The sequence below is a fragment of the Vipera ursinii genome (genome assembly GCF_947247035.1).
Source record: "Vipera ursinii genome assembly, chromosome: 1".
In the NCBI taxonomy this organism is placed as follows: domain Eukaryota; kingdom Metazoa; phylum Chordata; class Lepidosauria; order Squamata; family Viperidae; genus Vipera; species Vipera ursinii.
In genome coordinates, this window is record NC_139512.1 from 321,375,533 (window position 1) to 321,402,357 (window position 26,825).

General features: G+C 36.3%; 2 protein-coding genes across 9 annotated transcripts in view; one reads left to right on the plus strand and one right to left on the minus strand.

Annotated features, from left to right (window-relative positions):
* The window catches only part of MSH6 (mutS homolog 6), a 40,049-nt gene extending 34,633 nt beyond the window's left edge, over positions 1–5,416 (plus strand). For 2 of the 5 annotated variants that reach the window (XM_083350429.1, XM_083350430.1), the window contains 3 exons: positions 2,137–2,291; positions 4,634–4,833; positions 5,257–5,416. In XM_083350429.1, coding sequence (XP_083206555.1) covers positions 2,137–2,291; positions 4,634–4,833; positions 5,257–5,332 — 431 coding nt within the window. In that variant the 3' untranslated portion in view covers positions 5,333–5,416. Of the gene's footprint in view, positions 1–2,136; positions 2,292–4,633; positions 4,834–5,256 lie in introns of those variants that run through there. The other 3 variants (XR_014490951.1, XR_014490952.1, XR_014490953.1) reach the window with 3 other exon arrangements.
* Positions 5,384–26,825, minus strand: part of FBXO11 (F-box protein 11) — a 76,224-nt gene continuing 54,782 nt past the window's right edge. For all 4 annotated transcript variants that reach the window (XM_083350493.1, XM_083350496.1, XM_083350495.1 and 1 more), the window contains 18 exons: positions 26,692–26,775; positions 26,473–26,605; positions 19,180–19,286; positions 18,260–18,371; positions 17,548–17,654; positions 17,307–17,444; positions 14,774–14,991; positions 14,164–14,249; positions 13,985–14,079; positions 12,937–13,059; positions 12,774–12,859; positions 11,003–11,079; positions 10,770–10,913; positions 10,146–10,256; positions 8,172–8,279; positions 6,949–7,057; positions 6,762–6,860; positions 5,384–6,676 (listed from right to left, as the gene is read on the minus strand). In XM_083350493.1, coding sequence (XP_083206619.1) covers positions 6,547–6,676; positions 6,762–6,860; positions 6,949–7,057; positions 8,172–8,279; positions 10,146–10,256; positions 10,770–10,913; positions 11,003–11,079; positions 12,774–12,859; positions 12,937–13,059; positions 13,985–14,079; positions 14,164–14,249; positions 14,774–14,991; positions 17,307–17,444; positions 17,548–17,654; positions 18,260–18,371; positions 19,180–19,286; positions 26,473–26,605; positions 26,692–26,775 — 2,067 coding nt within the window. In that variant the 3' untranslated portion in view covers positions 5,384–6,546. The remainder of the gene's footprint in view (positions 6,677–6,761; positions 6,861–6,948; positions 7,058–8,171; positions 8,280–10,145; positions 10,257–10,769; positions 10,914–11,002; positions 11,080–12,773; positions 12,860–12,936; positions 13,060–13,984; positions 14,080–14,163; positions 14,250–14,773; positions 14,992–17,306; positions 17,445–17,547; positions 17,655–18,259; positions 18,372–19,179; positions 19,287–26,472; positions 26,606–26,691; positions 26,776–26,825) is intronic.

Consider the following 26,825-nt stretch of genomic DNA (forward strand, 5'->3'; position numbering starts at 1 on the left):
TTTGGCTAGTCTAAAGAAAAGAAGAATGGGGTGACACGATACCAATATTCCAGTATTTGAGAGGCTGCCAGAAAGAAGGGGGAAGGATAAGAAACAATGGTTGGAAACTGATCAAAGAGAGAAGCAACTGATCAAAGAGACTTAACTTGGAAATCGCACAATATTTTAACCTGCTCATTCTCTACTACTTTTTCAATTACATGATGCCACCAATTTTTTGCTACTAGCACATAATTTTTACAGATGTTCCAGTGAATCTTTTTGGTGACTGTGTTATGTCATTGTTTATAATCAGTTTGGGTGGTCTTATTTCTTCTGCTTCTTTGAATCATTTGATTTTTCAATTCTGGCCTTGATTGCATTACTTTGAATAGATTTATTTATTTATTAATCAAATGTGTACAGATATCTATCATGGAAAATAACTCCAGGCAGCTATATAAATTTAATAAATAAATATATTCAAACTAATGCGATCAAGATTGCTCTTGAGCAGCCAAAATCAACCCTTCAATTGTTGTAAGTCATTGTCAGGTTTTATTGTTTTTCACATTCATCCCCTTGATCCTTTGTAGAAATTGACTGTGTAATTTTTCTTACCAGCATTATGGGGTTTTTTATTACATTATTTCCATATTTATGTTTTGCTTCCTGCACATTCAGTGAGTTCCAGTTTTTAACTTGCATCAATGCTTGTTCTTGGCTGTCTTTTTTTATAATTAGCCAATGCATGCTTTTCTTCTTCAACAGTTGGTTTGACTTGAAGTACTGTATATAATCACTACGGGGCTGTAATATACTTAATATTGGCCCAAACTGTCCAGTTTAGATGGTATCCAGTTAATAATTCCAGCAGTGTATTCTAGGAATGGGGTTTCTACCATTCAATTTTGTGTTTATCAGTTTTCTCGCTCTTTGGATGTATTTACCAATTATATTTTTAATTTGCCCATTATTGATATTATCCAACTGTAAAATGGCCAGGTACTTGCAGGCTTCATCCTGATGGCTCTTGATGGTTTGGCCATTTGGCATTTCAATTCTATTACTGTTCATTATTTCATTGCTCTGCTTGGATTCACCTAGACCAGGGGGTTAGGGGTTGTGTTTATTGGATCACCTGGAGCAACATTATCCAATCAGAGCTAGACTGAATCGTAGCGTACAATTTATCTAGGCCAAGTTCCATAGTTAAATCTGTACTAAAAATTCTTCCACTATTTTTAAATGACTGAATTTCAACTTCTGATTTTCTGTAAAGCTTCAGATGTTCCATATGAAATAGATGCGAGGTTTCATTATTGTTTCTTTGCTGTTGATAGCCAAGATTTGTTTTCTTCAAAATCAATGAAAGTGGGATTGTAGCAATGAAAATAAGAGTGATGAGTCACCCTTGATATTGCCTCTCCATCTTAACATCCTGTTAGCAAAAAGGAATGTTAAACATTATTTTGAATTTTCTGTGTCACTTCTCCATATGCAATTGTTTAATTTGGGAATAAGACCAAGCAAAAGCATATTTTTTACATATAAAGAAACAGCTATAATTGTATAATTCCTTCCATTATGATAGAGATAGAAACTTCAATCTTTGTGAGAAATGAATTCTGTTGTGTGCATGATGCTAATTGCATTTCCTATAAAATTGAAGTTTGTTCGTTCATTAGCTATGCTGTACTGGAATGCGGTACTTTGCTTTTTTAAATTGCCTGTTACATTTTTAGCAGTGCAGATTTGTACATGCAGTGGTAGGTGTATGGGTTGGCTTCATGGAAATTGATAAGGGAAGATTCTTAAATCCAAACTGCAGGATACAGGGAGACCTTGGCTTACAACCAGTCACTTAACAAACAGTTGAAGTTAAGACAGACTCAAAAATAGCTACTAAGATCTGTCCTGAAAGTTACAATTGGTGCACCATTTTTTTGCCATTTTCTGGCAAAAAACACCCTCATTGGATAAGCTGGATTCAAACTTAATCACCATGATTTGCTTAATGATTGTAGTGACTCACTTAATGACCATGGGTTATAAAATTGAGTTCAGTCATGTAATAACTTACGACTGCAATGACTTATGATCAAAATTCTAGGCTCAATTGTAATTAGTTGCTACAATTTTATTTCAATTTTCCAGGGAGAGGAACTGCGACTTTTGATGGAACTGCTATTGCTAGTGCAGTTGTCAAAGAACTTTCAGAGAATATTAAGTGTCGTACAATGTTTTCAACGCATTACCATTCTTTAGTAGAAGATTATTCTCACAGTCTCTCTGTACAATTGGGACACATGGTATGTAATATTCTGTGCTTGTAATGGTAGTTTCAGCAATTTTATCAAACATATGAAATGTTTAAGAATGTTCTTTGTTAAAACAGATTACTACTAAATGAAAACCACCCATTTCCAAGAATAGATTAAGAACTAAAATTAGAAAATATGTAAAATTGTTTTCCCTTCATTTCCTAGTGGTAAATTTCTGATCTTTATCGTTAGTTAATTTGCACCAGTGGTGTTTGAACATTTGTGAATCCTTTTGAATTGTTAATATTTTTGCAGAAATAGGACCTAAAATATGAACTGTTCTCCACACAAGTCCTAAAACTTAAGAGAATGCAGTTAAACAAATGAGTTAAAAACATATTTATTCATTTATTTATTGAGAGAAGTGATCCAAAGCAACATGTTTCTATATGGCAAAAGTATGTAAACCTGTGGGATTATGAGTTCATTTGAAGGAGAAATTAAGAGCCAGGTGTTTTGATCAATTTGAGGTGAGTATTGCAGGTGCTGTGTTATTTAAAGCACAGAAATCTGGGTGTTCACTATCAAAATCAGAGCTTCACAACACAGGTGGAAGTGTATCATGATTCAAACGAAAGACATTCCCGAGTACCTCAAAAAAACAGCTGTTGCTGCTCACCAGCCTGGAAATGTTTACCAAACTATTTTTAAAGAGTTTTGACTCCCAAGAATAAAGCATGTATCATTCAGGAGACCTCAAGCCCAGGTAACTTATGGAACTAAAAGCTTCTCTTGCTTCAGCAAATATCCGTATTCATGACATTATGATCACAAGAACACTGGACAACGCTGTGCATTGCAAGGAGAAGGCCACTACTCCAAATAGAGCATTGTTGCCTATTTACTATTTGTGAAAGATTCCATGGATAAGCCACTATTGGAAAAATGGTCTGTGAATGGGTGAAACCAAAATGTGGCTTGAACAAAAAGTGCTGTTTGCTGAAAGGCAAAATGGAGAACCTTATCCTATTTATACAGGGGTGTCAAACTGCCGGCACGTCACGGAGAAACCACGCCCATCCCATTTTCGGCAATGGGAAAAAGTTCCGATACGTTGCGCGACATCACGGGACGTTTGACATGCCTGCATTTATAGAACAGTATCACAGTCTGGGCCTTTTTTGCTGCCTGTGGCCCAGGATGGTTTGCCATCATTTATGAAATTGTAGTTTTTAAATTATACCAGCAAATTCTGCAGGAAAAAAATAAAGGTTTCTGAACTCAAGAGAACATGTCATGCAGTAAGGCAGTGACCTAAACCTCAAGTTGTAGAAAGAAGCAGAAGAAAAAGTTTTGGGATGGCCAAGTTAGCCACTTTTAATCCTATAGAAAAGCTGTGGAAGGACCTAAAACAGAAGACTCCCACTAATGTCCCTCAATTGAAGCTATTCTATAAGGAAGATTGTGCTAAAATTCCTCCAAGCTGATGTGCAAGACTGATCAGAATTATTTCATTATAATTGTTGCTGCCCAAAGCAACATATTTTTTGCACACAAATATGTAAATGGAGATTGTCAGTCATCTAGATCATGGTTGTGCCAAAGGTGCTTTTTCGAAAGGTAACTAGACTTTGTTTCTTCAGTTCTGAAGATGCTACTTGGATGAGAAGCGAAACATCTTCGAGGGAAAACAAAGTCCGGTTGCCTTTTGAAAAAGAGACAAATATGTAGTTTTGGATCATTTTCCTCAATAAATAAATGAACAATGTTTTGACATTTAATTAAACAAGATCCAATCTAGTTTTAGGATTTGTGTACAGATGTTTTAGACATATTTACACAAAATATTGAAAATTCAAAATTATTCACAAACTTTTAAGCACCAGTGTGAAATGCACTTACTTAAAAGGATGCAAAATACATTATTTGAAACTATTCAGTGACAAGATATATTCCAGTGTTGAAATGATCCCATATTTAGCTTGAAAAACCTCTAAGGACAAAATGACTTTTCAGAACTATTGAGTCTCTTTTTCTCCTTTTCTTTCATTCTTGAAATATGTATGGTTTGTCCTTATGGGTTGTACTAATCATTTATATTTATGAGAAATGAAATGCCTATGTTGAGGGTCATTAGAGAATTAAATGTTTCTATGTAGGGCAGTGTTTTCAAACCTTGGCAATTGCTGGATGTGTGGATTTCAATTCCTAGAACTCGCCAGCCATTGTGATTATGGTCAGACATTCCTTCTAGTTTTGATTGCTTAAATTCTGCACATTTGGAATTTATTTTTTAAAAAAATATTGGGTCACCTATCTTAAGGAACTACATTGCTATGATAGAGGTGTTTTTAAAAAAAGCCTAAATTGCTTATTCTTATTCTTTCCAGGCTTGTATGGTAGAAAATGAGTGTGAAGATCCTAGTCAAGAAACAATCACATTCCTTTATAAATTTGTTGATGGGGCTTGCCCTAAAAGTTACGGATTTAATGCTGCAAGGCTTGCTGACATTCCAGAAGAAGTGATTCAGAAAGGCCACAAAAAGGCAAAAGAGTTTGAAAAATCTGTTCTTTCAATGAAAGTATTTAGGTAAGTTCATCACTTTTCAATTAAACTACTTTTTTTATAGAAAAGTAGTCACAAATATTCCTTAAAGTACTTGTGCAACTCAAGGGAAGGTTGAAAACAAATGGGGGGGAGAGGTGTTGACAGGGAATGTGAGGGGAGGTAACCCTAGTTTCTAATTTGCTGAACTACAACCTGCAACAACAATCTCCAACCATTGGCTAGAATTAGAGTTGCAATTCATAACTAGAGGACACTTTAATTCGTTTTAATACTGCTTTGGGCCTGAAGTGCAATGTCAAAGCTGTGTTAAGGATTCAATGGGATGAGTGGAAAAATGCATACACCATCTGGATCAGTAAAACTAAAGCTACATGTTTTCTGCATATTAAAATGGATTGAGGATTGAGTAGTTGTGCTGGAATAATTGCATGTTTGCTTTTGCAGGAATCTTTGTTGGATAGCTGAAGGAGCATTAGCAGCCAGAGATTATCTTGACAAACAAACTCTGCTTCATGTTTGAGACCCTATATAGTTTTTCCAGCAGTTTTCAAAGGCAGTATGTAGACAACGCGATGATCTAATAAACTTTATTTTTTAAAAATGACCATTTTCCATTGTCTTTCCTAGGAAATTAAACCCTTTTAATTCTTAGCTACCCTCTACATAATGATTATTGAATACTCCACAATATATTAAGTCTAGATGTTATGGTACATGCATACACTTTCAGGCTGTTGATTACCCACTGTCACCAATACACATAAATGGAAAAAAGCTATGAAACTGTATAGGGCGTCTATATACTTTTTCTCATCTTCATTGGAGCAGGAAATTACAATTGTCAGCAGTTCATAAGAGTAATGTCTAGACTGTTCAATAAAACTGTGAACAGAGTAAAATACAGGATTGTTTTAGGAAGATCCTTACAGTGTACTTTAAAAACACAGTAAAACCTCCTCTTGCAAACTGTAACCTGTGTATTTTGTATTATAGTGCATTATCTCCCAAGAAGTCTCATTAAAACATTGTTTTGTGAGGTGATGTAAATCATGAGGATTGGAAAAAAGGGAAGGGGAGATTCTAACTGCAAAGGATACCAGAAAAATTGCTGGATATAATTTAAGATTAGTGTTCTCTTTCATAGAAAGAACATACATACTGGGACATGAGTACAGTTACAGCAAGTCTAGGTGTGCTAACAAAACAGGACACATTCAAGTACAATAAAGATTTGCTTGAAATTAAAAACTACATGAGATTAAAGCATTAAAATCATCTCAATCTGAATAAATGTTAAAAAACCAAAATAAATGCGGAAGTGCTAGCTCACATTTTTACCATATTACAAAAAGCAATTGGTACCCATGTCCATAAAGGCAGCAACAAAGACTGCTGCTCGTCTATAGAATAGGACTACTGCAAATGGGACTGCGTTTCAATGCTACTTGTAGAAACACCAGCCTTTTGGAAGTTGCCATCTGTACAAATACGCGGCTTATTTTCTTCACACCTGTCCCTTAGTCTTTACACAGTAATGCTGAAACGCCCAGTTCTGTTATCCTGAGTCAACATATTGCCACTTTCTTTTTGGTAGGTTGAGCTCCATAGTGTCACCGTTTATTATCCATTTTAAAGTCTCTGCAGAATGGGCAAGTATAACTTCCTCAAAAAAAAAATAAACCCAAAATAACAGTTACAATAGAATGGCAGGACTTTTTTTTCCTCAAAAGTAACTCAATTGTGCTGCAATGTATTAGATTCTATAGGAGGAGCAGAGTCATATAGTGTATCTGTATCATGTGTTGGTTCTCCAGCTAGCGTACAGGGATTGGACAGGGTTCCAGCACCACAGTCGCAAAAAAACCTGAAAAAGAGAAATCTTTTAAATATTTATTGAAAAAGTTCAACTTCTATTTAACAGGTTTTCAGTCAAAGATTATGCAACGTACCTATCGTGTCTAATAAATTCAACATCATGTCCTTGATGGCACTTTTTAATACAATTTACACATATAGCATTGCGGTCTGTGGTATTACATGTATGACATCTACGACAAAATAAAGGAAAGAAATAATTAGGCTTTCCAAGTAAAATCCAAATCTACAGGACAGAAGGATATATATTTATTTGCTTACCTGTAGAAATCATGCATTGGATAGCTGGTGTAACTTGATATTTTATATAGACATTGGCCTCTACTAACAGCTTTTTCAATGGCATCTTGATTGTTCATTATTTTATTATCTATATCAAATGGCAGATTTCACAGTATTAGTTTACCATATTAATGTTTAATACACTAAAATCAATCTCAGCCAATCTCAATGTTGGCTCAGGGAGGCTCAGCCAATCTCAATGTATACATGGTTGTACTTTGACAATAAAGGTTCATTTCATTCAATCTGAATTAGAAAACTCCAAGTATTCTATTTCTTAAAATATTCCTTCAGATTTAATTATAATTTCAAAGGAATTTAGTAATGCAAATCCTAATGCATTCATTACTTCTTAAATGCAGCTATCCAAGAGCACCTCATTCTTTGTCAACAGTTGCCCCCATCTGTCTTTGGCTTGAATAGTCTATTTTTCTGAGGTCCTGAGAGAGTATTAAATACTAAATATGTGGCTCCCCAATGTTTGGGACTGGCCAACACTAAAAACTGGAGCCTAGACCCTTCACAACATGACTGCCTTCAGTCATGTAATATTAAGAAGTTCTGAATTAGCAGAATGCTATCAACTCCTCCATACCTTCCTTTCTTTTCCTTTTTTGAGACATGACTACATATCAAAGAGCTGAAGCTGCCTATGCTTATTTTGCAAGAAAGCCTAGGGAAGCCAGACACATTCTTGAACATAAAAATAATACTAAAAGCTTTTGAGCAGAACTACCACCAAAGTTTTTAGGTGAAAAAGAGGCCAGAAAACCTGACAGGTGCCAGGGAAGCAAAAGCAAGAAGACAGATATTGTGTCTAAATAAGCAATGGAACCAAGTAGAGATTATCAACAAAATAACAAGGACAAGAGGTTAAGAACGTAAGAAATCAAGAGAACTATACATGTGAAAGTTCACAATCCGTAGCAGTCAGGACATGAACTAGCTCTGAATGGAATATTTTTCTCTACTCAAATTACCACAATACTCATTACAAAAGCTAAGTTCTACTGTGAGATGCCTTTCCTTCACTGGATGGCTGACTTGATTGTGCTTGTAACGGAGAAAAAGTTGATACATGTTCTAAACATTAAGATGATTCCTTATTTTTAAACAGCCATGCTTATGAAAATAGATAATTGTGCAAAAGTAAAAATGTTCTAAGAGTTTTGGTATGCTACAAATAAGCATAATTTACGTACCTTTCATTGTCACATTGACCCCAGAGGCTAGAAATAAACCTCCAAAACGATTATTGAAAATCTGATTGCCTTCTAAAGTTGCAGTTGCATGATTTGTTATTTCAATACCTTAATTAAAAAGAAAATTTTTTAATAAACACAGAACTTGTATTTTACCAGTTAAGTAATTGCTAAATGGCTTAAAAATAATGCCAACTAGGAAAAAGCACTCATTAGAGCCTTGGTGGAGCAGTGGGCTAATGCCTCCTTAAGTAACACCAGCTGCCTGCAATAAGTGCAGGTTCGCATCCCACCAGGCTCAAGGTTGACTCAGCCTTCCATCCTTCTGAGGTATGTAAAATGAGGACCCAGATTGTTGGGGGCAATTAAGCTGACTTTGTAGTAATGCCGCTTGGGGTGTATGTGAAAGCCCTAATAAGCAGGCATATACATAGAATGAAGGCTACTGCTAAGTTTGTAAGCCGCCCTGAGTCTTCGGAGAAGGGCGGGATATAAATGGAATAAAAATAAAAATAAATAAATAAAAATTAGATGCACTCATGCTAAAACTGATTATAACTTTCAGAATTCAAGTATCAACATTTTGTAATATTTATTAAACATTGGAGCACTGCTTTAGGAAACAAGTGGTTAGGTCCAATCCTATGAATACAAAGGGCATGGGGCAGGGCAAGAAATGAGTTTTGGGATTATAAAAAGGGCTTTTCAAATTTTCAAATGAAATGTTCCTAAAAACAGTAGCAACCCAAAGCATGAATTGCTATGCATTAATTTTTATTCAACATATAACACTGCTGTACATTAAGAACTTTTAAAAGTTAACTATGTCAGTAGCATTGCAGTTTTTACTTGGGAATTATACATGTTTACTATGTGCAGCCTGCCATTCTCTCTGAGATGCTCTAGTATAACAGCCTGGTATGACATTTTATGCAAAGACATTCAACAAAAGCAAAGTGCTGCTTTAACTTTAGCAAATCTCAGTAAGTACTGATTAAATACTACATCTAGTTTTGGTCACTGGTGTAAAAAAGATGTTAAGACTCTCGAAAGAATACAGAGAAGAGCAACAACGATGATTAGGGAACTGGAAGCTAAAACATATAAGGAACCGTTGCTGGAATTGGGTATGTCTAGTTTAATGAAGAGAAGGATGAGGGGGGACATGATAGCAGTGTTCCAATATCTCAGAGGCTGCCACAAAGAAGAGGGAGTCAAGCTATTCTCCAATGAAGGCAAAACAAGAAGCAACAGATAGAGAAGAGAAGCAACCTAGAACTAAGGAGAAATTTCCTAATAGTTGGAACAACCTGCCCCCAGAAGCTGTGAATGTTCCAACACTGGAAGTTTTTAAGAAGAGACTGGACAGCCATTTGTCTGAAATGGTATACGGGTGGAGTAGATGAATTCCAATGTCCCTTCCAATAATGTTTTTATATTATTATTATTATTATTATTATTATTATTATTATTATTATTATTATTATTATTATTATTATTATTTATTATTATTATTATTACCAGCTATTCTTTGAACATTCCCTAAAGAACATGTTTATACAGGGTAGTATAACTGGTAGTATTACTCGGGACTGAGCAGATAACTACATTTCATGAAAAATTACAGATCTTTTGATTTCAACATAAAGCATTCAACTCCTATTCACAATGGCAATGTTGGTTTGGGATGATGCCAGAAGAAACTACTTTTTTTCTAAACAAATTAACATAGCTACCACTAACATTCGGGAGAAAGTAACTGCAAATATGAGGAATGCTAAGCTGTTTGAAACATGGTGCTTTGGCTATGACACCACCTTAAAAAAAGAGGAAAAACTACAATTGAACTTTTATATAATAGCAAAAATATTGTTTTTGAAATATATTCAGTACTAGCAAGGCCCTGCCACCATTACTAAGCTGCTTAAATCTGCCACTGTTCTGCGCTAAAATCAATACAAATCAAACACAAACCTGCCGCAAATCCATCAAATATTCTATTTTTCCGTAACACAGGATGACTATTTGTGCTGATAAGAACTCCAGCTTGTGCATTCCTGAAGATATCATTTTCTTCAAGAAGGCCTAATACCAAAACAAGAACATTAATTTCAGTCAGTCAATTACACCAGTGGAATTTTGAATACTGCACAATCAAATTATTTTGGATGGCTCACGAGAGCTAGTTCCATTTTTACAGTTAAGTGGGAACGATTACTTTCTTAGCCAACCAAAACAATCAAATGTGGAGCTGTTTTTAAGTTGGTGGTTGCTTGGCCAAACCAGTAGAACAATATTTGAACTTATTTCTCTGGTGTAAATAAGAAATTTATTGTCATTCAAGGATAAAAAAGAACATATATTATCCATCTGCTATAAAGAATAGTTTAAAGGCAAATGGTAAGTTAACATCAATTCCATCTCCCAGAAATGCTATGGAAAGTAATCAGCCAATCTGGGGCTAGCATTTTCAGTTCCATTCAAGTAAAGATTCTGATCACATTTGAGATCTAGAATTTAATTTTTATTTGTATCAGCACCAGACTATTAGAAAACATAATTCAAATATAGATATGGTAAAAATAAGAAGATACTAACCTCTGCCTCCATTAAATATGCAGATTCCCCCATCTCTGCCATCGTGGATTTTGTTTCTTCTTAATGTAGGATTACTATCTGTCTTAATCCATACTCCAGCCATTGCATTGTCAAAAATTTCATTGTCTTCTATAAAACCAAGCCCTTTATAAGATAAAAGCAAAATTTAAGACCTTGGCAATGTGGAAAAAGTTTGCATTTTTTAAAATTAAGCAAAGTAAAGTTGAACTTACCTGAATTATAAACAAGAATTCCACCATTCTGGCCTCCCCAAATCTTGTTGCGCCTAATTTTGGGGTTACTTCCAGTTCTGTGCATAAGCAAACATGTTACTCAAAATGTACTTATAATTTATTACTGATAAATAAAATTCATTTGTAAGGGCACTGCAAGCAATGTTAAAATTTTATTTACGTATATCTGATGAGTTTGGACCAGAACTAGAACGCTAATATCTCTTCTCACATCATCCTGGCACATATAAAAATAATTTATTTGCATTTATCTCAATGCCAAATCATGCATACTCTGAGATTGGCCTCTGAAGGAAATGCATTCAGGTGGACATGGAATTTATTTATTTAGGGCAAACAGCATGTGCATACATACTACTCACTTCATAGCATTATTTAGCATATGTAAACCTTATTTGTGCATATTGCTTGCTTTTTTTTGCACTTTCTCTATGTAGGGCTTTTTTTTTTTAATCTTTAAACAATTTTATGTCACAGAGAACAGGGTAATGCGCTCTTTTCAGCCCAAGAGTTACTTCATTCCCCTTCCTCCAATAGTCCTATTCCAGATCACTGCCAAGAGCTGTGGGGAAGTAGCTATCTTGCAGAGGGGGAAAAATCTCCTCCCCTCAATAGGGTCTATGACAATATTGAAGAAATGGTGGAATAGAAATATTAAAGAAAGGAAATGTGAAAGACAAAAATTAAAATGTATTTTTAATTATTTTAAATAATTGAATTGTTAAATTGTCCTGCGGTGAGTAGTCCCGCAGGAAATTGGCCGTTCCACTTCCAATAATCCTGCTGCAGCTCTTTTTAACTGTATGTTATCAAACAGCCATTGAACAAACTGACTCGGCTTGAGCAAGACACTGGGACAAGAGCACAGGCATGGGGCTAGGTTGAAGTTAAGGAATTGACTGGCAGCAGGTTTCTCCTCTATGTGGTTGGTAGTGGCACCACATATAAAATCAATTCCTTCTCATGGAAATATTATTAGTCAAGCTAATCTCACTTAGTAAAGTAAGCGAAGGGGATGCTTCCAGATAAAAGAATCCTATTTTGAAGTAAAGACTGAAAAGAGAATGAAAGTATTAAAGAACATAACCACATCCTCTCTGGCTGAGCTTTGAATACTTATCATCTGACTACAAGCAGAATTCCTAAACAGAGTGATAACTTTCACTATTTTAAAAGGACTCAGATATGATTATATTTAATTTGTTTTCTCTGTGACCCTCATGTTTTGTTATGTTTTTGCTTCACAAAATACGGTTTGTTTTCCCAATGGTATAACAAAATCTTATAATTATAGCACACACACCCCAATTTAAGGATTTGTCACTTTCAATGAAGTTCCTCACTGTCTTATACTTATTTCTGAGACACTAATTTGAAGAAAGGAACATTCTCAAGAAAGCCAAAGTGTGCTGACAAGATAAGCATGTTTCATGATAGACTATTCATATAGCTACAAATCAGTTAATCATTCAAAGTCAACCATTTAAGTCCTAAATCCCAATTAAACTTATGCCGAGTACAGTTCTAGCCAATGAATGACAACTGTCCTTCCCTATTTGTAGTTGGATTATCATTTGAAAAATCACTCTTATTAAAGAGAAGAAAGCAGTAAGATATACAAACAAACACTGACAGACACAATCCCATGTGTGGATCATTTTAAAGGAAAAGGAAGAGAAGTTCACTGAATGAAAACAATAGATCTATATACTAAGCCTCTTTTAAGGAAGTAAAGAAAAGTATATTTTACCTGATTTGAACTCCTGAGTACATATGGTTATAGATATCATTGTCTTCTAATACTCCATGTCCATTGTCATAGAAATAAACACCAACCTAAAACATAAACGTAAAAAATAGTAAAACATTTGAAACTAGTGTTTCTGTAACTTATACAATAGTAAGCAACATACCTGTTTACCACTATGTATTCTATTTCTTCTTAAAACTGGAGTGCTTCCTGTTGTAACCCAGACTCCAGCCAAGGTATTACTGTAAACTTCATTTTCTTCAATCACACCTTGACCTTTTTCATGCTGAAACAAAATAAAAGTATGCAAATCAAGTGGAACCTGCAAGCAATTTGGTCAATTCCTAACGATTTTTTCTGTTCAGGGTTACAAGCAAATGGGGGGAGGGTTATCTACAAAGCGAGAAATGTGTTTTGTTCAAATCTAAAGCAAACATTTGGGGAACAAGAAGTTTGGTCAAATTGTTTCAGATAGGCCATGACTCTAACCAAACCAAAATTGAGCATTTTGGGTTCCAGCATTTGGCTAAAACAAAAATCCAGAGGTTTTGTGGGGCAGGTAAAGCGAGATTGATGCAACTCATGTCTCATTCCACCACTCCTTCGTGTGGCCTGCATGCCAGGCTACCTACTGATCCTCATAGCCCTCTTTTCCCTTATTCCTTCTTAGATGCCCCACTGACCCAACACCTGATTTTGTCAGAGCCTTCCTCTCCCTCACCTCACCTTAATGCTGCTGCTTCTTTACTTATTTTCCCCATACTACACACCACTGCTTAAGCACATATTTTGATCTGGCCACAATCACACAAAACTGCATGCTCTCATACATGAAATATTGTAATATCTGAGAATAGCACTCATTCTGCTTTCTCAACTGCCTAAAGTCAGTGGAAGTTGAGTGCATAAAAATCAGATGGATGGATGGATGGATGGAGAGGGGGGAGGAGTAGTTTCTTTTATAAACACTACTGTTAAATCAAACTACAGTTCACACTTTGTCAGCAGTTGAAGATGTATATAAGGATTGGAACAAAGGAGCACATGTTGACAGCAAACTCACCCCTCCTTTTCATGTATATTAGAACTCTTATAGGAGTTCATGTTCATTGTGTGATTTTTTTTTTCTTTTCCCAATTATCTGCACAATTAATATTGAAAATAAAGCTAAATAATGAATCTTCCAATATTTACTCCAAAACTATGCTTACCACATATATACCACCATGTTGGCCATCGTGAATCTTATTGTGCCGAACAATAGGACAGCTGTTAGTTCGAATTTGTATTCCTGCTAATGCATTCCCTGTTGGAATAGGAAAAATGTAAGAAAAGGTGGCATATAGGTCACAAAGAATATTAAGTGCAACTGAGCAAATATCTTGTTTACCATAAATGTCATTTCCTTCAATAAGACCTCTTCCATCACCAAATATGTAGACTCCACCTTGATTTCCATTAAAAATTGCATTGCCCCTAAAGGTTTAAAACCAGAAAATAACTTTGTCAGGTATGAACTTTTTAAAACTAGGTCATCAAATTAATTCCAAATGCTTCAACCTGATCACTCCTTCCTCTGCCTCCCCCCAATATTTTTTTGCAGTCTGCTGCTTAGGGGGAAGAGGGAGAGGCAAGGGACAGAGAAAGCAAGAGAATAGGGTATCATTGAGGGGGAAAAAACATTTTTAGCCCTGGACCCACCAATAGTTTCCTTTAGTTCTGCATATTACATGTTCTTCAACAAATTACATAATACAATATAGTCTTCAACACAATAAAAGATTACCTGTCTCTCAATTTACTATTTAAATGTTATAATTGCAGGTATAATATGCTCTTAATCTGGAGAGCTTAGAATAGTTTATACAAGGTTTCATATCCAGATAACCTCTGGGTCCTGCTTCAAATGCTAATTTAGAAACTAGATTATTTTCAAATGATTAAAATAACCTGCAGAAAATATTTTGCAATCCTTCTAGGGTAAATAATAAAGACAGTACCTTATGGTTGGATCGCTATTTGAAGTAATCCATACACCAGCAAAATTGTTTGCATAGATTTTATTTTCTATAAATTGTCCTCTTCCTTTTTCATGAACATAGATTCCTCCAGTTTGCCCATGGTGGATTTCACAACGAACTACAGTAGGATTTGCATATGCTTTCACTTCAAAACCAGCTATTCTATTTCTATGTATGTTGCAACTTTCAAAATAACCCTAAACACAAGACAGGGGGAGAGAAGAGGAAGGGGAGAGAGAACGTTGGGAGGCAAGGAGAAACAATAGGAAGAAATTATCTTCTGACCACCTACTTAACGGTTGTAATGAAACACGTCAGTATACAAGAATATGTAATACTATTTGCATTATTTATTTATTTACAGTGCATTTTAGTCCCTGCAGTTTTCTTGCCAACATTTTGGGAAGTGGTTTGCTCTTGTCTTCTTCCTAGGTCCCAGTGAGAGGGATCGGCCCAGCTGGGTTTGTGCCTAAGGCAAGACTAGAATTCAGTTTCCCAGTTTCTAGCTTGGTGCTTTAACCATTACACGGAGCTAGCTATTATTTATTTCTATGGCATGAAAATAATGTTATTAAGAAAAATGTTATCATATTCTTTCACATCATCCGTTGGACCCTTAACAGCAGTAGAATATATTAAGCCCATTTTTTCAATTGAAAAAAAGCATCTTCTATACAGTTATTACTTTTAATTCAACCCTAGATTATTTTCAAAAGAAGGGTTTCCATAGCAAAAATTATATATTGTAGAGAGCTGTATAATCTTGGCCTGCAAACTACATGCAGCTTTCAATCCTTTTTTTTTTTTTTTGCAGCACTTGGAGCCTCTTTCCCAATTGTGTTGATTGAATTTCACAATACATTGCAGATTTTTTGGTATGCTATTTTAATTTTTAAATATTAAAGTTAATGTAGATGTATTATTAAATTTAACTTTTGAAACAAAGGCCAACATTTTCTGCCTCTTCCAGAGAAGTCCTCATGTCATCACCATGACTTGTGATCACAGTCTAAGAAAAGCTCAATAGTGCACAAAAAAAGAAAAAAGAAAAGAAAAGAAAAGGTTTCTATTGTTAGTCTATGCATCCGAGTTTGTTTCAAAAGATCTTTGGGGGATGCTAACAGTTTTGAACATGAAATTTTTAAAACGCAGGAAATCCATTCAAACAGAGAACAACATATTTTGAAACAAATTTTTAAATATGAAGTCATAACATCCAAACTTCCTCCAGGTCTGTAATGAAGCATGATTTTAATAAACTGACTTTTATCAGATTTTGTTTTAGAGGAAAGTGTCAATGTAGCCTCTTGATTATTAATTTGGAATAAAAGGATTTTACATTGACTTTGGATTAAAATTAGGTAAAATCACAGAATGACCACAAAATTAGGTAAAATCTGCTGTTCTTTTTCTGAAGGCAAACATTCTGTCTAGCAATAATATTTTAAAAGAAGCAGCATCAAAGCTTTGCACTGACATACGGTTAGTAAATAAATATTGTTACTGGCACTCAGGGAATATAATAAAGATAATTTATGCCAGAAATATGGAAGCTCAAGTCAGGTTCATGGCAATAATGTCCAATGTTTGAAATGAAAGAACCAACATAGAAGCACATTTAAAACTAACTACTCTTACTGGCAACCAAGAAACAGTTCCAACAAGTGCTAAACTAACACAGATATTGTAAAAATGGCAACTTGTAACACATAAAGTCTTCTGTTGTTGCAGCACCAAGAAGCAGAAATTCAAATACACCCCTATCAAAATACTAAATATTTCTGAACTGGAACTGTAGACAATTCCAATTCTGTACATGTTAAATATGATAGTTTCCCAGGTAGGTCAAGATGTAATTGTAAAAATAGCAAAACTAAGATATTGTGATAAGGGATTTATTATGCAAACATCATCCCAACTGCCACTACACATACAAATATAAAACGAAGAGAGAAAAAACTCATTCATTTCAAGCTTTCCACTGTTTGCAGTTCCCATTTATGTCTTGCTGGAATATAAAACAACAGTGCCTTTGTAACCAAGGTTGGAAGGGAAAAAAGTAAGGAGAATTTGCAGTTATATTTTTAAGTTGATACAATAGAAAAAAGCTGCTAGATTAATATACAAGTATTACAGAGACAATTCTGAGCAATGATTGAAGGATTGAAAATAGCACTACAAGAGTTTAGGTTTTTAAGTGGCAATTGATCATGTCTCTTAAATACACAGAGAATAAGAGTTATGGAACACAAGGACATCTTGAAGGCAATTGTTTCTCAAGGTTCTTGAGTTCAATTTCCCTGTTAAACATACTATATACTTGTTCTATAGATGCAAGAGAATTCATTACTTTGGTAAGGAGACTAATGAACTAACAAAAACATCCTGAATGTTCACAAAAGCTTCACTTCCCAAGAGACATACATACACATAAAAACCTGTCTGCAAAACACATCTATCTATATTTGCTTGCGTATTTATGCACACACACACAGAAGTATATATACATTACCATGCCATGGTCAAATGTGAAAACACCAACATCTCGCCCGTGATGAATGTGATTTCGTCTTATAATAGGGTTTCCGTGGTTTTTAACCCAAATCCCAGCTAATGCATTATTAGAAATCTCATTATCCTCATATATCCCCTAAAAGATTGGAAAAGAACTTAAGAATACTTAAGAAAGAAAATACTTAAGAAAGAAAACAATAAGAGAGATAGCAAAAAAAGAAAAATGCAAGAAGTGTTACCTGTGCATGATCTGTGATATAGAGTCCAACATTTTCACAGTCACTTATGTTACAATGCTTGATAGTGGGACAAGCCCCTTGGCCACTTACACATACTGCAGAACCAACTGAAAATGAAGTTTGTACATATAAAAAATGAAGCAAGTGTCTGACTTTCATAATATATGTGAAACAAATGCCACCAGTTGTTTTTGCAACTGGAATAACTTGGAATAGTTATTGCAATTTATGTAATCTTGGCCTTTCAAAATACAATACTAAGCTAAGTAAATTGCTTCTTATAGAAGACAAAGAGCAGTGTAACAATCTATAGTACTAATTAAGAATATACAAAATACTCTGCTCTAGAGCTCTGTGGAGTAAGAGTACAACAAACCACCTCCTGTTCTGGAAAGCCTACCAGACCACTCCCAGAACAGCTGGACTGGGATGAGCTGTAAGAAGCATAACATTTTCAAGTACTCCTCAGAATGGAACTTTTGCACACCCCTACCATAAATTATATGTTAAGTACACCTGGAAATAAGTGAACAAACATTTTAAAAAGTAAAGCTCAAAGAACCCAAAGACTGTTATTAGGTTGAAAGTTCATATTAACACATGAAATTTCATCACTTAGGAAAGCAGGTTCTATTACCCACATACACACAGTTTAGATATTATCTACAAATAATGTTTGCTACTTAATTATTTCTACAAAGAAATTACTTACCTGTACAAGTACTTCGAATAATACAATGATCTATTATTGGACTGCAGTTGACTGTAATCTCTAAGCAATGGTGCGCATTGTGGTGTTGTGCAGATTTGTCATCAGGGTTAAACTGAAATAACATAAGATAAATTTATTTATTTATTTATTTAGTTTTCTATACCGCCCTATTCCCGAAGGACTTAGGGTGGTTTACAGGGCAATATTTAAAAGACAATATAAATTAAGATAAAAATAGAATTAAAAAGAATTAAATTAATAATAGCCCAACAATAAAACAATGTTAAAATTTAAAACTAAAACCCCCCTCAGTCGAAAAGCCAGGTTTTCAGGTCCCGGCGAAACGAGCGCAGGTCGGGGGCATTCCGGAGTTCCACAGGTAAATCATTCCTAAGGGCAGGCGCGCCCACAGAGAATGCCCTCCCTCTGGGGATCACCCGCCGGCATTCCCTGACCAGCGGCACCCTAAGGAGGCCCTTCCTATGGGAGCACACAGGACGATGGGAAGTTGACCCAAGCCATTTAGGGCTTTATAGGTCATCACCAGCACCTTGAATCTCACCCGGAGGGCAACTGGAAGCCAATGCAGCTTGCGGAGAAGAGGTGTTACATGGGAGTATCGGGAGACTCCCATCACAACTCGTGCGGCCGCATTCTGCACCAGCTGAAGCCGAGTGGTCCTCAAGGGCAGCCCCATGTAGAGAGCGTTGCAGTAGTCTAACCGGGAGGTCACGAGCGCATGAGTGACTGTGCGTAGGGCATCTCAGTCCAAATAGGGGCGCAACTGGCGCACCAGGTGAACCTGGGCAAAAGCTCCCCTGGTCACGGCTCCTATATGATCTTCCAAATCCCTTTACTAGCTATTCATTTCTTTCAGTGAAGTAGGTTCAAGACAAGCATTTGCCCAAGTTTCTTCTTACCCTGATTGTCATGTAACCAACATAAGCATCCTCTGATCCCTCCATGAAGACAAAGGTTGAATCTCTTGTGTTTTCAATAATAACTTTATCTGCTACTTTCCCAGGAGCTTTACAAAAATATAAAAATTTTAAATAAATTACTAGATGAAAATAAACTATAGTTTCTAGTTCCTTTAAAAAGTAATAACACAGGATCTGCAATAATATTTTTTCCAAAATCAAACTTTATATTGAACAGTTCAGATGACAGTTTGGATTGTTTTAAGTATATTGAGACATTCAGTCCAATAACTTTCTTTTATAAAAATTCAAAAATTGTTTTTTCTCATATTTAAATCAGACATTAATTTTAGTTTTAATAGGAGAAACTATACCCTCAATCAAAACTCAAATGACAAACAATGACTTTCATACTGTGGATATGACAAGCAAAGAGAAAATCTTTGTGCTTGGCAAAATTTAAGAAAATACACAAAAGAAAACCAGCAATGCAACGGATTAATATGACAACAACAGTCATGGTTGTTATTCTAATAATGATCAGTCACCTAACTGAAGAGAGAATAACTATCCATAGAGTTGTCATGAGCCAATATTGACTTCACAACATAATCTCATTCAGGGCAGAGAAACAGAACACAAAACTGATTATAAAGCATTAAAGAGTTCAGGTTGTTATATATTATTGTAAAGTTCTTAAAACCAAAATAAGTTACAATGGTACCTACATCTGCACTATGTTTAAATAAATGAATATCTATTTGAAAAATCACCAGAAGGAGCACAAAGTTATAATTAATCATTTCAATTTTAATCTCAGCAGTGCTAACTTACAAACTAGCCAGCTGTAAAAATGAAAGAGTACATTTTCAAGATAAATTCAGCACAGGAAATATGCTGTCATTTTGGAACATTTTTCCCATTAAATTTAAGGAAGGTATCCATTCCATCTGATATTGATAAGGGGATGGATAGGGACAAATCAAAATTCAATATAAATGGATTGTACTTTGGGTGTGCTTCTGGATTCAGTCCCCTCAAACCCCATTATGCAGCTTCATTAAGATGGTGAGGAAGAATACCCTGGATGGAATGAGCTAAGAATAACAGGAGTGTATGACAAGAGTATACTTTCAGCTGGGTCACCCAAGCTGCCCAGATAAAGCAAACAGGTACCTATATCGATAGTAGTAATGTAGGAAAATGCTAGAAGTGAAGGATCACATTAGCAATAACAGCAAAGGCATCAATTTATACAGAATGGGAGAACCCTGTATTTTATCAAGTAAGCCACAGGGCTATGTGAACCAGCAACAAAATAGATGGACTCAATTACAGTGACAATAAGTGCATCACTAGAAGGTCAGATTATACAGACACTGACTTAATGACACATAATCAATCAATCAATCTGAATTCTGCCCTGCATTTAAATACCATAGTTCCTGCAGTTGTCAAGAATATATTTGCATCGGTAGAACTAGTATGTAAACTGTTTCTATTTCTTAGAATGTCAAATCTGATCACAATAATGTATGCTTCAGTTATACCGCACAGGATGAAAAAATGAACTCTACATGGGTTTACTTTTTAAAAGTGATAAAACTTCAATTGCTCTAGAACTCTTGACTAAGACTATTTATATAGGTCATATAAATTTCTTGTTAGTAAAACTACACTTGTTGCTGGTTCATTTAAAGTGTTCTGACAGCTAAATTTGTCCCTCTTAAAATACTTTTGCCATCAATTACATATATTTGAATTCAATTCTATATGACTCATCAGTAAGTATTTCTAAAATAATACATATAAATACTAACATATAAAAGGAAAAAAACTGCTACTAATCAAGACCTTGATATAACACTTGGACTGTCTTAGAAACAAGATTCAATAAGATGACATTTTTGATGGTAATAAACCACTGCACACTACCCTTTATTTATAAACAACCAGAAGCTCCTTGGTTTACAGTCAGAATAACAGGCATAATAAACTGGGAAATACAAGGCTGTGCGTAAAATTCCACACCATGAAAGCTGAGGGGAATGGTGAGAGGGAAGCGATCAGGAAGCAAGGAGGTATTTGACTCTTGGTTGATGCTGAGGCCACTGAGGAACAGGGCATAGACCATGCAGAGAAAGCAATACTGGCACCACAAATTCTCATTTTTGAATATTTGCAATCCCTGTTTAAACTTCCAAGTTAGTGATCATAACATGAAATACATAGGTTAATTGTGTGCTATCTCTTTAATCTAAATCTTCCAATGAGCTTCACTGGAAGAATTCAAATCCTATTGCTCTGGGAGGGTGAAAATCTATCCAAGTTCATCACAATATTTATAATGTTTATATGCTTTAATCATGTTCACCTTCAGTCTCCCTTTCCCAAAGCTAAAAATACAAACTACACAGGACACTGAAAAGCAATTTTTTTTAAAAAAATTTTTTTTTCAAAAGACTAGATGACCATGTTGTTTGAATATGACATATATAACTGAATCTATTCAGCAACATTAAGTATACTTGGTTTTCATTCGAGATTCTGAAACAAAACGAATGCTCTTCAGTCAACCCCCTGAGATACGGGGTGTCAGGAAACAAGAGTCCCTGAGGGTCCTGGAATGTACCTTAACCTGAAAGCCTGTCAAACCCACTCTCTAGTTTAACATGCCTAATACAATTAAGCTGTTCTCTACATTCTTCTGACATTACTTTACACCATCTCCCCATCAGAATCATTCCCTCCTCCTGCAAGTGAAGATGGTCCCAGCAGCTTATCAAGATCAAGAAAAAAGTTTGAAACAGGTGTAGTTAAACCTGGAATATGCTCCCCCCCCCCAAAAAAAAAACCCAACAAAACAAAACACCATTGTCTGGCAGTAGCAAGTTGATGACCTAAAGCAGCAAGAAGATAAAATGAAGGCATTGCTGGGAGACTTGAGAAGTCTACTTTGATCCTACTACAAAAGGTTAGGCATTGCATCACGGCCTATGATGTAAGCAGATCATATTTGGGGTTGTTCCAGTGGAATTTGCTGAAGGATACAATTACCATTTCCAGCTGTTGATTCTGGTACTGCTGTGGTTTCTAAGTATGGATTACTAAAAATGAAAAAAACAGCAATGTATCTGCCAATGCCAAATCCATAATGGAAGGTGCAAGAAAAACCTTGGACTTCTTGTTTATGGACCAGTCTACTATGGAATTTTCCGAAATAACCTTGACAATCTTGTCATGTAACAGTATTTAAAATGAGTGACCAGCAGAGGGATTTGATGAAGGCAAACCAAGAGGATGAATTGTCCTATTCATCTGGAGGACCAGAACCTATCGATAGCAGATGGGAAAACAATTAACTGAATGTATATCTATTACGCCTGTTTTCTTCTAGCAACCTAGACTGAAAAATTTCCAAAGAATAAGTATCTCAGAGCTTTGATTAATAATATTCTTTTCAAATGGTTAAGTTTACAAAACAAGAATTCTTAGCAAATATTCTAATTTTAAAAGAGAATATATATGAGCAATTTCAAGTGGCAAGATTCTGCATAATTTTCTTGTATTTTTGTGATGTAAAGGAGAATAGATTGGTTTTCTATGAAGACAGCACTTTTTGATTTTGAGGGGGGAGGAAAAGACATATAGAATTAGCTCATAAACTTGCCTAGTAATTGGAGAGTAATTACTTTAACTGTTGTTATGCAGATCATCTTGAATGCAAGTACCTGAAGAATACAGAGTTGCAATAATGGGAGAAAAATGGCTCCTCTGGAGCCATCTACATTTGCCACTATGATTTGGATAATCTGCAAAGAAAGAATGGAAGAGTTTTATAACTGAGCCATAAACTGAGGGATGGTAAGTGTTGGATTAGATTAGAAATATTTTAGGGCAGAACTGTTGACTACGTACAGTAACCATTTAGCTCCACATTTGAGAAGCAGCAGGCTTAATGTTTAAGCTATGGGACATATGGGAAAAAGAAAAGCATAATTTAATTTAGGGCTTTTCTAACTAAGGTTTGTGGAGCCGTAGGGTTCCATGGGATCTTGATGGCATTCCATGACACACTAAGGACAAAAACAAAAAAAGTTCACTCAAATGTAGCCAATTTTCTATCACTACAGCTTTGCCTCAATTGTTCCAAGTATTTTTTTAAACAGGTTCAGTGATTTGTTTGAAAACCCCAAGTTTCAGTGATGGGAGTACAAGTAGTCCATTGAGTTACAATTGTTAACGGAGCCTGCCCACTAGGGTTGGAAGTTGGGACAAATGTTAAATAAACTGCCTCAAGTAACAACTAGCTATTGTTGCATTCATTAAACAAATACATGGTCTTTAAGTGGAGGTCAAGGGTGGGAGGGATACTGGGATGTCTAGTGAAGGGACAGGCCCATCTGCCTCAGGCCTCCTCCACTCCAAGATACCCCATGCTCTGCTTCTTACCCCCGGGTGCTTCACAGGCCAGCATGCTGGCAGCTGAACAACTGTCTTCCAGCAAGAAACAATGGGGAAGGAAAACACTGGGCGTGCCTCCCTTTCTTAATTCTGCTCCTACCCTTCCTCCTGCCAAGGTGGTCTGTCTTTTTTGTGTTTTCTTCATTGAAGAACTGTGACTTCCTCAAAGAGGGAGGGATTAAACAAGGAAAAGGTTTTGAAAAGTTTATCCTGAAGCTGCCGGTTTTGTATGCAGAGCTAACTGCCCAAAGTCTAGCAAAAGCCAGGAGACATTTGCAGCCTGGCAAAGGCCAGCTGATCAAAGCAGAAAGCTCCAAAAGCAGCTGCCATTTTCTGCAAGGAATTGTCAGAGTGCTGAAAATGACAGCTGCTTCCAAGAGGCATGGGGAGCAGGCCCAAGCAGTGCAGGGTCTTGTTGGGATGGAAGGAAGAGAGGTGGGGGGGGGGGGTTACTGCAGCTGTTGTAACTTTGAAACAAGGTCATATGTAGTTTTGGGGTATCTGTCATAACTTTGGACATTAAGTGATCTGTGGTTTCCTGAGGACTATCAGTACAAGAAAGGTACTTTCATACTGGCATAGGAAAATTAAAATAAACTTGTTTATTAACATACAATAAAGATTCTTATCAAGCCATGCCTTACTGAACAGGTACCAGACTGAAGTTTAACAGTTGTGCAGGCACACAACCCATAAATGTAAATCACAGAAATCATAATGAGTAACAATATGTTTACTAGAATGATTAGGAAAAACTGGACAGAATATGACTTTGTTGTTGCTTGACACAATGATTGAAAAAGCAATCTAGTGAAAAATACATTTCAGCCACAGCAGGAAGATTTGTGATCACATATTTCAGGGCTTTTCAACCGGTGGTATGCGTACCACTGGTGGTACGCGAGCACGTGGCTGGTGGTACGCGAGCACGTGGCTGGTGGTACGCGGCGTCGCCTTCCTCCCCCCCGCCTCCCCCCTGCTCCTTCCTAGCTTACTTGCTGCCGGAAAACATGCTGCTGCAGGAATCTACCAGGCCGAGCGAAGAGTGCAGGCGCAGAGTGAAACCCCGCCCTCCCCTGGGACTCATTGTGCAGCAACCATGTTGTCCTTCCCCCAGAAACAAGCGCGAACCTAAAGGGGACAGAGCCATCCACTCCCTCTGCAGGTAGGTGTTTGCATCCACTCGTGTCCAACTTCTTTTCCTCCCCGCCCCGCGAGCTTGCAATACCCCTCACAGCCCTCACATTGCGTCCCTCCCGGGGCTCGAGAGATTTCCCCCTCTCCTCTTCCCGATGTGCAATGCAAAGGGGAAAGCAAAGCGGCCAGATGGCGCGTGCCCTCCCTGAGGATTCATCCTGCGGCAGCAGTTGGGAATCGAGGCCCACATTTGTTTTCCTGATGCACGCCAGGGCAGGCAAAGCCATCAGAACGCGGGTGTAGAGGGAAAAAAGTGCCCAACTCCCTCCTCTCCCCCACTGTTGGCAACTCCGTACAGCTGGCCCTGACCTCCGCCGACTGGAGCCCATTGGCGGAGGTCGGGACCGGCCGTACGGAATCGCCAGCTGATCCATATGGCCAGCCCCGACCTCTGCAAGTGGGAAGTGAGGATACTGCAAGAGTCATAAGTGTGAAAAATGATCATAAAGTCACTTTTTTCAGTGCTGTTGTAACTTTGAACAGTCACTAAGTGAATTGTTGTAAGTCGAGGACTACCTGTACTTTATCATTTTTTTTCCTTTTTTTGGTCAAGTTTTTGACACCTTGCTGGGCAACTGGTGGTACTCGGATATTGCCTTGTCCTAAAAGTGGTACAATGGATGAAAAGGTTGAAAAGCCCTGACATATTTGACCCAAATATCTTGGGAACTACAAAGTTCAAGCCTGAAAACTTGATAGTAGGAGGAGAGGGTCTTGAGTTACACAGGGAGACAGTTCAGCATAGGAATGTACAACTGGCACAGTCACCCAATAAAGAAACAAAATACCTTGATGGTGAAGGAACATAACAATTCATTTTTAAAAAAAATCTCAGAGCATGGGGGAGGTACAAGCAATACAACACTGAACTGGTAGATGTATTCAGCAATTACAAATTAAAAGAAGACACAGTGATACAATAACTACAAAACTAATAGCCTATTACATGTATTGAATTGTTTTCCTATTTGGCTGTTCTAAAGTGAGACCTCATAAGGTAACCAACTCTGATATTAAAAACATCAAAGGAGAAAGACTCAGTTTCAATCAGTATAATATATAAGAGGATCTCACTTTCTGAGATTAATTCCCCTACCTGAACATAACTGGAAAAACGTGAATACTACTACTAATAAGAATCCATAAATGGAAGAACTGGTGTTAAAGGGATTAGAGAATACCACTATAGAGACTTTTCAAAATTAATTCAACCACCGATGTGTTAACCCTATGATAGTAGCAGTGCTTAGACATATGATAGGCAGGGTGGGGGGAGGGCTACTGAACTGTTGAAGATCCTATACTGGGCTTTCTGCAGGTACATAACCATAATTGTAAATCTCAGAGAACATGATGAACACAATGTTTACCACAATGGGCAAGAGACTGTCTTTCATTGCACCTAATGACATAAAAGTAAATTCTTTGGTCCTCAGAAACAAAAAAAACCCCAATATGAAATTAAATAAAGAGCGCTGTCTGGAACTTAGTGTAGTAAAAATAACTTATTAGTTTTGTAGCTTATTGTCTTGGTATTTCTCACATGACTATAAAGCAAATGTCTGTTTATGAAAGTTAAATACAATAGCCAATTAAAGCAAGTGATACTAAGATGTTTTTCAAACTGAATACCTGCACCAATCATCGTTATAGGAGACTCAATGTATATCCATTCATCTGTGTATATGCCCGAGTGAACAAAGATAAGTCCATCAAAGTGAGCTTCTTGTACACCACCTAATGCATCTTCAATGGTGTCATAATACTAAAAGAAAATAAAGGAACTGTTTAGAGATAAATAGCTATTGAAAAAGTATACTAGTAATCAATTAGGGTGATTTTAAAATGTACCAGCATATTTTCTCTTCCTTTGTATCTTGCTGGGTTGCTGTAGAAATATTCAGCAAATCCTGGCTTTACATGCGCTCCTTTATACTAAAATTTGAGAAAAAAATGTTGTTATGGTAAACTGTACTTTTTGAACT